The following is a 15,611-nucleotide window of genomic DNA, read 5'->3' on the forward strand; positions in this document are numbered from 1 at the left end:
GCTTGGTGAGAGAGCAGAACTCCATCTCAAAAAAAAGAGAAAGAAACAACATACAAAGGATAAAGGTCCTATGTGAAGAAAATAATTTTTATCATACAATAAAACCTGAACAAATATAAATACCATACTTCTGGGTGGGAATTCAGTATAATACAAATAACCATCCTTTTTAAGTTTATATTTAAAAATAAGTGATTTCAATTACAATCTTGTTTTTGTAGAGATACTGGGAAATACGCTTTTAAAGTTCCTGAGAAAAAAAATTAAATGCTTTATAATATCCAAGAAACAACTGAAAAAGTATGCCTTTCCAAATATGAAAAATTACTCTTAGGCCACTTTATCAATATATGGTTGTATTGGCACAGGGATAGAGAAATCAGATGAACAGAATAAAAAGGGCCCCTAAAAAGAGCTGTGTATATAAGGGAATCACAAAGTATGATAGGAGTATCATTTTTGGTGGGGAAAGGATGATTTATTTAATAATTGATAATAGTAAAATTGTTTATTTTTCTAAACAAAAGATTTGTTTTCTTACTGTACACCATAAACAAAAATATATTTCAGATGAGTTAAAACATTACATATAGGACTTTAGAAGATAATTAAATGAAATATTTTTTAACCTTGTTGTGGGGGAGACCATTTGTAAGTGGCCTATATGTGGAAAAAATGTATTTAACTACTTTCTAAAGAATCTGTCTATACAAATCAGAAAATGTTCACATATAAATAGCTTGTATATAAAGTACTTGAAAAAAAAATGAGTCAAAAAAATGGATAAAGGATGTGAATAGACAACTTACCGAAGAAGAAATATAAACTACCAACCAACATATCAAAAGATCTTTAACCTCATTAATATTCAAGATATGCAAATTATATCAGCAATGAAATATATTTCCCTAATAATAAAAAAAAATTAAAGTGGGATAATAGTTCTTATAAGGATTTAAGAGAAGGGGAATTATATTACTGGTGAGAATTGCCACCACCATTTTAAAAAATAAAATGGCAATTCTTTACTAAAATTAATTTTTAAAGTGTTATACTATTTGTAATGTTTAATTTTATGTGTCAACATGGCTAGGCTACGGTGCTCAGTTACTTGGTCAAACACCTGTCCAGATGTTATAAAGGTAGAATTTTAGATGTGATTAACATTTAAATTTGTAGACTTTGAGTGAAGCATATTACCCTCCATAATGTGGGTGAGCCACATCTAATCAATTAAAGATCTCAAATACAAAGACGGAGATTTCCTGGAGAAGCATTTCTGCCTCAAGACTATGACATAGAAACCCTGCCTGAATTTTCAGACTGCAGATTTGGACTTGAGATTGCAACATCAACTTTCCTCTGCAGGCCTGCCCTACAGATTTCAAACTTGCCAGCTTCCACAATTGTGTGAGCCAATTCCTTAAAATAAATCTCTCTCGCTGTATATATATATATATATATATATATATTCTACTGGTTCTATTTTTTGAGAGAATCCTGACTAATACATTCTTACGCCAGCAATAACAATTCTTGAAATTTATACTACAAAAATAAAATGTGTGTGTGAGAGATGGTGGGGTGGGGGAGAAGGCTAGGAAGAGACAGAGAAAGAGAGCAAGAGAGAGATTGTCTTATTTGTAGTGGCAAAACTCTTGAAAAACTTATGTGTGTCCTTTGTTGAAAACTGGATACAAACACAGTATAAAATATTATGCAGTTAAAAAGTGAATTAATTCTAAAATTTAATTTGAGCGAATTCAGCAATGTATTAAGTGAGAAAAGCAAGTTACAAAAAAATACATTTAACAAACTTCTTTGTTTGCATAAAACAAGGGCAAAAGTTTATGTCCATTTGAACAAGGGAAAAATGTGGAACCAAATGTGTGGGTAGGTGCCTGTGCAATGGTCTGTAAAAGCCAGAGTGTAGTAATGATTGATAATTGTATGTGTGTGTATACAATTTTTAAAATGTGACATATACATGTGGGTGTATTTTTATTTTACAAAAAAGGGTATGTTATGCCTGCTATTTTCTAATAGGGTTGTTTCCATTTTCTATAGTATTAGATATTATTCCACAAGAATATTTAATAGCTGGCCGGGCGCAGTGGCTTACTTCTGTAATCCCAGCACTTTGGGAGGCCAAGGCGGGCGGATCACGAGCTCAGGAGATTGAGACCATCCTGGCTAACATGGTGAAACTCCCTCTCTACGAAAAAATACAAAAATTAGCCGGGCGTTGTGGCGGGCGCCTGTAGTCCCAGTTACTCCCGAGGCTGAGACAGGAGACTGGCATGAACTTGCAGGGAGGCGGAGCTTGCAGTGAACCGAGTTCCCGCCACTGCACTCCAGCCTGGGCGACAGAGCGAGACTCTGTTTAAAAAAAAAAAAAAAAAAGAATTTGTAATAGCTAAATGTATTCTTCTGAATGGTTATGTTTTATTTAGGTAAATTCTCCCTTCTCGGTGGCCATTATTGTGGTTTCTGTTTTCTCTAAATTATAAAATGACAGGGACCAAACCCTGTAAATTTACGTATGTATATATATCCATTATAATGTCTTTATAAACAGTTTCTAGAATTTGATTTGCCAAGTCAATGGACATATAGAATTATATTTTATTATTGTATTACTGATACTAGTAATTGCTAGTTATATGGTGTATTATTATTATTATTTTGAGACAGTCTTGCTCTGTCACCCAGACTGGAGTGCAGTGGTGTGATCTCAGCTCACTGCAGCCTCTGCCTCCTGAGTTTAAGTGATTCTCCTGCCTCAGCCTCCCGAGTAGCTGGGATTACAGGTGCGTGTCATCACACCTGGCCAATTTTTGTAGTATTACTAGAGACAGGGTTTCACCATGTTGGCCAGGCTGGCCTGGAGCTCCTGACCTCAAGTGATTTGCCCACCTTGGCCTCCCAAAGGTTCATGCTGGGATTACGGGCATGAACCACCTCACCCAGCTGTTATGTTATTAATATTATCAAGACAATATTTGCTTTTCTATTATTTCTGCTAATAATAGTACTACTGTTAATACAAATAATAAGATAAGGCCTTATCTTTTCTTCATACTTGGCTTATCTTTTCTTCATACTTTTTACATGAGACTCTTGTCATTAAGTCAAGTCTTTAGTGAAATGAGCGACAAGAGCGAAGGTGGTTGAAGGTAGCTCTTCAAGGCTATGTTGCAAGTTAATATTTTCAATTGTGATAAAATATACACACCTTTTCCATCTATCTATATTTTTACTTTCAACCACTGCCAAAGTTACCTGGAAAATCACCTTTTATCATCAGTTCTGGATAACTTCTATTTAAAATATTTTGATTTACAAAGGTTCTGAAGATGATAGTGACTTTTCCTTTACTGATTGTGATGATTATTGTGATGATTCTTTTTAAATAATTTAATATACCTTTCTTTGTTTTACAGTAGAAAAGAACTAAAAGGTGGCACTACATTATAATGAATCATTTCCTCTTTAGGACAAATAGAGCTGAAGACTAAACATAACAGGGCAGACTTACTCTTTTAAATTAATAATCATTTGAATTATGGGTCTTTATAAGTTTTACTCTTCATGCTTCTGCAATTTATACCTTATTAATGGTATATTACCTATTACCGTAAAACCTTAATACTTACATAATGGCTTAAATTTTTTCATTAATATGTAAATTTAGAGCTCTTTGCAGATAGCATTTTGTAGATACTTTTAAAACATTCTAAGCATATGTATCTTCTTTCTCATTTAAAAATTACTGTGATCAATATTTCCTTTATATTTTGATACTCACTACCTTGTATTTTTCTACTAAACCTAGGTAATTAGCAACAAACTTTGAGGAAAACTTAAAAATTATCTAATATTTTTAAGTTAATAATCCCTATGTATTGAATTGTAAAATAAAAATTAATCTAATTGTTTGTTATTTAATACCATAGAAAGAAATCTCAATTTTTTTTCTGAAATTGCTGAAGTTACTATCTCACCCTTTGACAGGTTCAATGTAGGGGGGGAGCATTATATCTGATTGCCTGTATGTTGTCATTTCAGAGAATTGTTAATAGACCCTTATATTGGCTTTCTAGTCTTCAAATTTCAAGCCATGATAGTGGCTTGAATACCTGACCTCATATTTCCAAAGTTACAAAAGAACATAGTGAAACTTATTACCTTAATTTCAGTGGGCAAGGGCAAGAGCTCCAGGTATAGGACAGTGTATGGATTTTTATTTTTTATTCTTTTGGTATTCTCTCTGTACTAACACATTTCTCAAATACTGGGTACTCTGTTTTGGAAAAACTTCCATATTGGAGACTTCTTCTGTTTTATTGTTTTAAACTGTAGTGGGGTTTTTTGTTTTTAGGTTTTTAAAATCAATATATTTTGATTTTTAAAAAGAAAGTTAGAATGTATATTTTGGACTTATTTTTAATTGAATAATGTCCTGATTTATATTGTTTTAGTTCTCTGTATTGATTTTCTATTTTACATTATGCATTTTCAGTGTTTAATATTTGGTCTTTCTCGTCAAGTCTTGTTTTTCTTCTCTTTTAGAACATTCTTAGTTGTTTCAACAACTGTTCCAACGTTCGACTTTTTTGCGGGGAGGGTTCAGATTCCTTTGGGGATCTGAAGAAAGCTATGGGTATTTTACCTAGTATAGTCCATGCGTGCATACTCAAATAAAATTTGCTTGTGAATTCACTAGATTCATAACCCTGAAGCTAAACTGTAATATATACCATAACTTTAAAATTCTCCTGTTTTTTTGCCTTTATTCTTGGAAAATTAGAGTAAATCTGAGTTCTTTCATGAAAGATCCAAGACCCCTCTCTTCTCCTGTCTAGGTTACCTTGATCTTGAGATCTAGACTGTCTCACACTATCCAACCAGGACCTTAATGGATTAATGAAGCTACTTACTTATTGAAGGCAAAGTAAAGTTTTACAAACACTCTATTTTATTTTGAACTCTTTAGTTATTTTCTATTTTGTAATGAGACTTTTAGTTGCTAAGGCAACCAGATAATTCCTGAATTCCTCCAGCCAGTAGTTCATTAAGAAGCCACTTCCTAAGTTTGAATGTCATTAAGGAGTCTCCAGTAAAACTAAGATGAGATGGAAATATTAAAGAAATGTTGAGATTAAATAACTGATGTCGTTAAAAGTTAAATTTAAATGTTTTGTCCCCACAATTCATTATAAAAAGAGAAAAATAATCTTCCATTTTTTGTTTTTCTAATCTAAATATCATTAGACTTTGAATTTTTAATCAATAGGTCCCTAGAGTCTAGAACAGTGCTTTTTGAATGAGCGAATGCTTGAGCAATTCCTGAAAGTGAATAAATACTTCTGCTGAGATAAAAATTAGGTTTTAACATCTATAGGTTGTGGAAATGATTTGTACCACTTCAATTCTATGGGTTTACTTTCTATTAGACATTATAAAAAAATAAATCATTAGATAAGATAGTATGCTTTAGAAAGAAAATGAAAATAAAATTAAAGATTATATTTAAAATAGGAGCCATGTAAAATTAATTATATAATTATATAAAATATTAAGAATATAAGGGAAATTTATTTTAAAATAAACTTAAATCCTAACATTATTCACATATATGTCTTATATCATTTTTGTGCCTCTCTTCCTTTATAGCTTTTGTTGTTAGTGATTATTTTATAGTTTAACATGTACATTTCTTTATTGATTTTTTAATTGTATGTTTTTAGTGATTTTCTTGGTGCTTTTTTTTTTTTTTTTTTAAGACGGAGTCTCGCTCTGTCACCTAGGCTAGAGTGCAGTGGCTCCATCTCTGCTCACTAAAAGCTCCGCCTCCTGGGTTCATGCCATTCTCCTGCCTCAGCTTCCTGAGTAGGTGGGACTATAGGTGCCTGCCACCACACCTGGCTAATTTTTTGTATTTGTAGTAGAGATGGGGTTTCACCATGTTAGCCAGGATGGTCTCGATCTCCTAACCTTTTGATCCACCCGACTCAGCCTCCCAAAGTGCTGCGATTACAGGCATGATCTTGGTGCTTTTATTAGGCCTTACAATATACACTTTAACTTATCATGTCTACTTCATATTTATACTAACAAGTCTAGTGAGATATGGAAACGTTACTTCTATATAGCATTATTCTCTTTCCCCAGTTTTTGTACTATTAGACATATTACATCTATACATGTTACAAATCCAACAGTTTGTGACTATAATTATTACATTATAAAACTGTAAACTTTTTAAAGAAACTAAAAGATGAATAGATATATTCATAGAGTTTGTTATATTAATATTTCTATTTATCATTTTTAGCTCTCTTCATTTTTATGAATTTGAGCTACCGTTTGGGGTTGTTTCACTATTCCAACTTTGCTTTCACCTGCCTCCTTGTGCCTTTATTGTCAGATATATTTCTATATGTTATAGATCCAACAATACAATTATATGTGTGTATATATATAACAATATATGTATGTGTATATATGTAACAATATACACACAAAATCATATAATTATATATATAATTGTGTGTGTGTATATAGAGAGAGATAAAGGGAGGGGGGTTTATGTGTTTATATATATGTTTATATAATTAATTTTCCAATTAGTTAAGAGAAAAAATATGCATTTATACCGATTAATAATTACCAAATTACCTTTGCCAGCACTCTGCTTTTTTTATCTTAAAAAACATGGAGGTCTCTTGCCTTCAGCCTAAATAGAACTTCCTTTAGTAGCTCTTACAAGGCATGCTGCTAGAAGTAAATTATTTTAGCTTGTATTGATCTGGCAACATTGTTATTTCACCTTCAGTTTTGAAAGATCATATTTTCTGGATTTAAGATTGTTGATTGAGTTTCTTCTTTTTCTTCTTTCAGAACTTCGACAATGTCATACTGTTGCCTTCTGGCTTCCATTGTTTCTCATAAGAGAGCCATAGTTAATTTTATTGGGGTTCCTTTGGATGTGACTCATCATTTTTCTTGATTTCAAGAAAACATTTTCGAGATTTTCTCTGTCTTTAGATTTCAATAGTTTTACTATGATGTGTCTGGATGTGGACCTCTTTATGTTCATTGGACTTCTTGGATGTGTAGATTAATTTTTCAAAATCAAGTTATAGAATTTTTAGCCATTATTCTCTTATTTATTTTCCGCCTTTTTCTCTCTGTCTCTCTTATTTTCTTGTACTCCCATTATTTGTACTGGTGGACTCAATCCTATCCCACAACTTTTTGTGAGTCTGCTCACTTGTCTTCATTTTATTTCTGTTTTTCAGATTGCATAATCTGTTGAGCCACTGGAGTAAAATTTTTTGTTTCAGTTATTGTACTTCTTAGTTGCAAAATTTTTGTTTTTGTAAAATTATTTTTATGTCTTTATTGATAGTCTTTATTTGAAAAGGCATTGTTATCATGCCTTTAAATGTATTTGATTTCTTTTAAGCGTATTTACTTACTTAAGCTTGATTTTCTTTCAACATATTTATAATACCTGCTTTGAAGTCTTTGTCTGTTTTGTCTGTTGTCTGGGCCCTTTATATGTTGGCTTCTGTTGTCTGCCCTATTTTGTATATAGTTTACATTTTTGTGTTTCTTTGTCTAATAACATTTTGTTTAAAATTAGACATTTTAGGTACTATATCGTAATAATCCGGGATACTGTAGCCCCACCCAGAGTTTCTTGTGATTTGTTTATTTGTTTAATAACTTGTCTGGACTATTTTAGTGAAGTCTATTTACCCTGCATTGTGCAGCCTCTGATATTGCTCCTCAGAGCTTGCCCCAGCTATAGTCAGCTGTTTGGCCAGCTCTAGTTGCTCTTGGGAGGACAGTGGTATAAGCAGGGCTCTCTGACTGTCTTCTCTGATTTCCCTGTTAAGTCTTCTGAACTGTTTTAGTATCAAACTCAGTGTCAACCTTTACTAATTGCCGGTTGATTGCTCTATTGTCTTTAACAATGCTCTGGGACATAAATTAACAGTCTGATTCATTTTATGTTGAGGCCCTTTCCAGGGTAATCTTTGAGACCAGTTTTTGCTGTTTGGTCTAATCCCAGTACTCTTCTTAGCTCTTTTCTTGTTTCTCTCTGGAAAATTTCAACCTGATCTTCAGTTTACCTTTTTAGTCGCATGGAACTACCATCCTTCTCTTAATTGCTTAACACCATAATCTCCATTGTTTTTAACAGTGCCTTTAGTTGAAATTCTCCATACTCTGTTTCATAAAGTCAGTTCAGTTTGAGGGGATGAGGGGAGCACTTCAGATTCTATTTCATATGGGCTACATTTATCTTTGGGCAAAATCACTGTGCCACTGTCCTGGATCAGAGGGAGGAGGCAGTGGTTCACTTTTTTCAGAGTGACAGTCACAAATAGAATGCTCAGCTGTGACAGTAGTCTCTTGTCTTCTCAGCTTGCCTCACCTGGCACAGAATCGCTATCTTATAAGTGATCTGGAATAAGAGCTACCAGGGCTCCAGTATTCTCTACCTGTTGCACCTTGATTAGAACTTCTGCCTATCAGTGGGAGCTGGAGGGATGAAGAAAGCCCCAGACCTCTCAACTATTCTTTCCTGACATAATACCTCTGAAACATGTAGGTAGGCTTGGGATGCGAGATAAATTTATGCATTTCTTGTGAAAATACCGTAGTCCTCAACTAGGACCCAGTGGGAGAGGGATCCTGTGTTCTCGGCTGTACTTATTCAAGGTAGAACTTCTGTCATATTGAACTGGGGTCGAAGGAGGAAGGGAGGAAACGAGAGAAAATTGTGGTTTAAATGGCAAAGATTCACTGTTAATACTGAGATGTAATAGATTTTCTTGAATAGATGTTTATTTCACTGTATGCCCTTTGGACAATTTCCAGAAATATTTAACTTAAAAAAAAAAATTCCCACCGGATATTGTTTCACTGGGAAGAGATTCCACAGAATTTCTCACATCTCTATTCCAGAAGTCATCTCCCCAACTTGATCCTTTTCAAAGCTACTCTTCTGCTCAAAGCTCTGCAATGACTTTCCATCTCAGTGACCTTCTTTCTGTTTTTCAGACATGCCAAATGTGGTCTCGTCTCATGAAGCATACTTCTGTCTGGTTCTTTGCACTTTATATTTGCTCTGACTGGAATGTTTTTTTTCTGTGGTGCCCCCTGTGTCTTGTCTCTTCTTAGCAATATCCCAGACCAGCCTAAGTATAAAGCAGTTTACTTATTATATATTTTGTGTTTTATTTCCATATTATCTATCTCTACATAGTAGAGAATATAAGCTTCATCATGTTAGAGACTTTTTTTTCTCTTCACAAGGCACATATTGAGCATTTGCAGAAGACCACTTTTCCCTTTAACATCCATTCTTTTCTCTTCTTTTGGCAATTGACTGAAAACTAGAGATTGTATTCACACTCTCACTTGTGGCTAAGTATATTCATCAGACTACAACTTTTTTGTTGTTGTTACATTGGAAAGTGAGCAGAAGTAATGAGTACAACTTTGATTTTATGTGCTTAAATTGTTATTGTTGCCTCTTTGTTTCCACGTTTCCTTATTCCGTGGGCTAGAATGCATTCATCGTGTAGCTGATGGCAGTGATTTTGGATATGGTAAAACAAAATCGAATGACTTTATGGAGCAGAGCTACTCTACTCACCTAGACTGGTCAGCATGAGAAAGTAAACGGCCTTATTTAAACTATTATAAATTTTATTATCTTAATATATTTTATCCTAATTTGTATGTCATTAATACAAATATTTTGAATGAAGGAGTAAATAGGTGGAGTCTACTTAAAACATCTTAGAAGCGAGAATATTGCTTTCCTCAGTTAATTTGTTTTATTTCTCCTATTGAGTAATAATGGTAATAATGGTAGCCATCTACCTCATTCATCATTTTACTCCAAAAAATTATTTTATCAAACAGAATGGATGTTGCTGATTTTTGGTAAATCACCTCCATGATATTGATGTGGTTTCTTTGGATCCTGTTTTACAAAGATTTTTCTGTAAAGATAGGCTGCTAAATTTTATCCAATGCCTTTCCTGTATCTACTTATATAATCACACTTTTTTTCCTCTACTAATTTGTTGATGTAGTGAGTTTTATAACACATGATCATAGTGTTATTATTCTTTGCTTACATTTTTAGATTCTCTTCACTAATATTTAGAATTTTTGTGCCTGGGTTCAAAGGTGAGATTGGCCTATGGTTTTCTTTTTATTGCCTTCTTAGACCAGTAGGCATTGTAGTACAATATTGAGTAGGTTTCATGAAAGATTACATCCTTTCCTTGTTTTTAATCTTAGAGGGAAAACATGTAGTTTTTGACCATTGAGTATGATGTCAGCTTGTAGATGCCATTTATTGGGTAATATTTTTGATCTATTGGGTTAAATAAAGCATAGTATTAAAATTAAACTCACCTGTTTTTAAAACTTTTTCTTAGTGTGTCTAATGAAAAACTTAAAATTATTTTTGACTTATATTATGTTGGACATACTGCTCTAGAGCATATTTCCTAGTTTGTAATGAAGTACAGATATAATTTTTGTGGCATAGTAGTAACTCTTAACCTCATTTTAAAAGTTCCTTCTTCACTAGGTTGGAAAAAAAAAAAAAACAAAAACTTCACACTGCTTACCTTATGTTTCTATAGATAATTTAGACATGTTCTTCTTCCCATTATTTATTAAAATGCTTAGCCAGATGTAAGTATAGAATTGTTTGTAGATTCATATCAGACAAAATTCTCAGCATGCATTTATCCTCTGATGATTGCTGATGGATAAACCTTAGTTACTAAGTAGCATTATATAACAATACAATGAAAATAAATATATTATTACATTCAATTTACCACCATGTTTTCTAAGATGTAAGTGAACTCATGACTGATTTTCACATTTTTTAATGACACCAAACTAACAAGCAGTTTTCCACTTCCCTTATATTCAGCCCTGTGTTTTTGCATAAAAAACATCGGGAAAAAATTATTAGAGGATATGAAACAAAATGGATTTACATAACCAAAGGATATGAAGATAAGCTCCTTAAGGATCTCTTTTTCAAACCTGAAACTAATATAAAAGGAAAGCTTGCATATTGGAAACATGTAAGTATAATTAGTGTATTATTTTTCTTTGAAATGTTTTTATTTAAGATATTAAAGTTTGCAATTTAGGTAGCACTATTATTTCTTCAGTCTATTAAATTTCCTTCATTATATTATTAATATCCTGCTTTATATTTTTTGATTGAAAAAAGTCATATAGTAATGTAATACAAATATATTTTTATGGTACATTAATAGTATACACAACCATTTAATAATTTATGCTTTAAATATATAATTTTTTATTTCATTTTTACAAGTAGTAATAGTAATGTAAAAACCACTTCTCAGTGGTTGAAAACATAAATATTTACTTTATTAAAGAGTGCTAACTCTGTATAATACAACATTCCTTCGTTGTTTTGTGCTATATTATGAATTGCTTTGAGGACACAGTAGAAATAGAAAGAAATTTATTTATGTTGATTGAATGCCTACTATATCCCAAACACTGTGCTAGACATAGTGCAAGTGGTATGTAACTTATTCTCTGTAGCACCATAGATAGATATTTTTATCTCATTTTGAGCAATATGAAAACTAAGAGACATAGAGGTTAATTAACTTACCAAAAGCTACACAATTGATAGGTAGGATTGGACTCCAGGTCTTCTGACTCCAGAATTTGTGTTTTTTTATCTTTATAATTTTGTTTTGATTTGGACACTAATTAATGATAGAAGTGAATAGTTAGCATTATAGTAGTATTAACTGGAGTGAACATTATAATTTCTAAAGCACTTGGTTTGTGATAAGCTCCTTCATTTGTGGCTCTCTGCTTGAGTAGCCTGAGCTATAAATATTTCTATTACATTAGCATTGTTGTAAGGGAATGCAAAAGGTCCAGACTGTCATTAGTCTTATTTCAATGCAAATGAAGAACTATGTTCCAGATATAGCATAGGAAAGTCCTCATCTCCTCAAACCGTGTGAAAGTTGTTCATTGAATAAAAACATAGGATACAAAAGGCAAATGTGTTCTACTCAAAACTTGTCCCTCATCAGCACTCAGTGCCAACAGTATTAATTTGCTCCAGATGATAGTGTGCATTGTGAAATTATAAAGTTCATCTGAAGTATGTTTTGACCCTCTGTGTAGAATATAAAATCACTGGATTTCAGAGCATACCACCTGCTTTTCTATATGCTTTATACAGAGTATGATTTCAGAGTATGATTAGAGAGTATGATATCAGTATATTGATAACCAGTTTGTTGTGTAATTATAACTAATTTGAATATATTGACAACCAATGTATGTGCGTATAAATATATATCATGTATATATATTGTGTTGTGGCAAGTGAATACATATGTGCATGAAATCAAATAAAATACTCATTTTCCAAAGATTTTTTAGTATGTGTAAAGTTATATAAAATGTACCATTGTTAGAGTTTTGCAAGTATTTTGAATATTATGAAGTTTTTTCCAGATAAATTTATCATAAAGAATGTTTGAAATCTCCCTTGTATTTTTAATAATTCTGCTAACTGTATCATTATTAATGTTACTTTTTAAGAACTATTTTTTCATAGTTGATAAATATGTACATTGTCTTATGCATTTTTATCGTTTATAACCACCATTAATAGAATATTAATATAGAAGTTGTCTTCATCTCAATTTCTTAAAGTAATTAAAATTATTTTAATTGTAAATTTTATTTTTTGATGAATACTATCTTTGTATAAAATTGTCCTTCAATCTTCTGCTGCCTTCATTTGTAGTTTCCTCTTCAGCTCACTTAGTTAATATATTGTTCTTTTATTATTATCTTTCATTATTCTTATTTTATTATTTATATGATAATTACATATTATTTTATTCATTATGCATTATTTTTATTCACTTATTGTTCTTTTATCTTTTATTATTTTGAGTGGTAAAAATAATAAAAGAATAATATATCGACTAAGTGAGCTACGTGATTTCTTGTGCCTTGGAGTTTGGTTTGTAAGAAACTATAGTGATAATTGATAAATCTAAAGGAACAGTGAAAGGGTTAAGGAGTAGGGAAAGGGGTGGGGGTGAGAAAACATGGACATTTAATACTGAGAGTTCATAGAAAACAAGACAAAACAATAGCAACAACAAAACATGCCATGAGCAAAGCAATACAAAGGATTAGCCAAGAATAGAATTCAAGGTTCAGTAATTAGATGAAGTAATTCGTATCTGAATCTTCTTCTGTTTGGGGATAAAATGTGCTTGATCTAAAGGATTTAACATTTCCCCGTAACTATGGAACCTAAAGTGCGAAGAGCCAGAGGAGTAAGTTCAAGCTACATTCACTTAGGAAATACCACGATGCAAAACTAGAGGTTCAAATAAACATCCAGTGTTTATAGAGCAATAACTAACTGTAAATGAGATACAGAACCAGAAGTCAGAAACCATGAAGAATGAATTTGACAAAAGCAGTTGGGTCAGAATAGAAGAAATGGAGGATGTGAAACACTTAATAGGGACATTATTTTTCCATGGCTTACAGATACGAAAGCATGGTTGTGACTTGTATAGATGAGGCTGGCATAAATACAGAACTGTGAGAGTTCAATTAGATCCAATTGTAGGAAAACTTGTATACTATTATGATAGATTTTAGGAAAATCTGAATACCAATATGAAAAAGTTTGCTAGGATGCCTAAAGATATTTAAAATTGGCTTTGGTATCATTGATCCTTTCCCTTGGAGGTTACTGAGCAAAATATATGTTCAGGGAGTAATAGCAAACACACCAAAACCCCACAGGGGCTTTGACTTCAAATTCCTTATAAACTTATAGTAAGTAACCTAGACTGGACTGTGCTGTAATTCCTTTATTACCTATACTTTGTTGGCATAAATAGTCTTCTTTCATCTACTTCCTATGTTTCAAACATGAATTTTAGAAGGAATACGTTGTGAGAGAGTCACACCCATGGGAGCCAAAAGGAAAGAGATGGGGGCATTTCCCAAAATATTTATGTCAGAGGCAGCCTAGCTCCCCTCTTTTCCTCCCCCGGCCATCCCCACTCCCTGCCACATATATCTGAAGCATCCTTGTGCTGATTTAGTTCCTATGTTGTAAGGAAGGAGAGAAAGCATCTGTGAAGTAAGAAAGTGATGGCCAGAAACTTTTACTGCTTCAACCATGTGGAAAGAAAAGAATCAGTCTATATGTGGTGAATTTCTATCTTTTTTGACAGTCCACTTCCTAGAATAATGATCTAATCTTTTTCTTAGAACTTGAGCAATACCCTTTCTCCCTGAGGCATGAAAATTGGAATTTCACACCCTCTGTCTTAATCTTCTGGAGAGGGTGCCTGATTCTCCCTGGTTATCAACAAAGGAGGAAACCTTTCTATAGGGTAACCATATACAACCTTTCTGAAAGGGATCTCTTACTCAGAACCACTTCTAATGTACTGAATGTTCACATCCTGTACTCTATGGCTTTGTATACCTCCAGAAAACACCTGACATAAAATAACCTGGCTTTCAGCTATACTAAAGTAAGATTGGTTTTATAATGCTGATTTGCTTGAATTCTAGAATATTTTTATTGATTTTGGCTTTGCTTCTAAAGATTAATTTTTCCCATAGATAGGACTCATGGAACTATATGCATGCTATGTTGAGTGCCATTTTGTAAGATCAAATAAAATTAAATGTTCTCATATACAATTCTCCCTATGAACCCTTTCCATTAATTATTATTAGATGTATTATTCTAAAGGTTTAAATATATATTTTTAAATCTGATGAGCTGTTTGTATTTAAATCTATTATAATTTTAATAAGGGTTCAAAAATATAAACAAAATAACTTTTTAATTATACCACATAGGCCAGCCATGGTGGCTCATGTCTGTAATCTCAGCACTTAGGAGGCCAAGGCGGATAGATTAATTGAGGCCAGGAGTTCAAGACCAGCTTGGCCATACACACACACACACACACACACACACACACACACCCACATAGATGTGCAAAAATACATTAAGGTATAGTCAGCAAGATATTAATAGTGTTCGTAGTTAATACAATTTTAGATAATTACTACTTTCTTTCTAAAGGTTTACACATTCTTTTTAAAAATTCAAATATGTTTTATTTGCAAAATAAAAATGTTTTTGTTGTGAACAAAAAAATTACTTACTTTTTTGACAACATAAATATGGAAATATTGCCTTCAGGCACCTCTGTTTTATATTTTATGCCACATCATCAGTTCTCTTCTTTTTAATTCATAAACTTCATTTGTTAAAGCAGTATTAGTTTCATAACCAAGTTGAGAGGGAAGTACAGAGAGTTTCCTATACCCCCAAATTGACATCCTACACCACAGTGGTAAATTTATTAAATAGATATATTGACACATCATTATCACAGGTAGTCCGTAGTTTCCATTGCGGTTCACTGTTGGTGTTGTACACTTTATAGGTTTTGACAAATGTATAATTGTATGTGTTCACTATTGTAGTATAC

The 15,611-nt window shown here is 32.5% G+C and overlaps 1 protein-coding gene across 2 annotated transcripts in view; it reads left to right on the forward strand.

Moving 5' to 3' along the window:
* LRRIQ3 (leucine rich repeats and IQ motif containing 3) overlaps positions 1 to 15,611 on the forward strand; it is a 170,200-nt gene that overhangs the window by 73,564 nt on the left and 81,025 nt on the right. For both annotated transcript variants that reach the window (XM_005543023.5, XM_074003803.1), the window contains exon 5: positions 10,982 to 11,138. In XM_005543023.5, the coding sequence (XP_005543080.2) occupies positions 10,982 to 11,138 (157 nt within the window). The remainder of the gene's footprint in view (positions 1 to 10,981; positions 11,139 to 15,611) is intronic.

This window comes from Macaca fascicularis, chromosome 1 (assembly GCF_037993035.2).
Source record: "Macaca fascicularis isolate 582-1 chromosome 1, T2T-MFA8v1.1".
Lineage (NCBI taxonomy): Eukaryota > Metazoa > Chordata > Mammalia > Primates > Cercopithecidae > Macaca > Macaca fascicularis.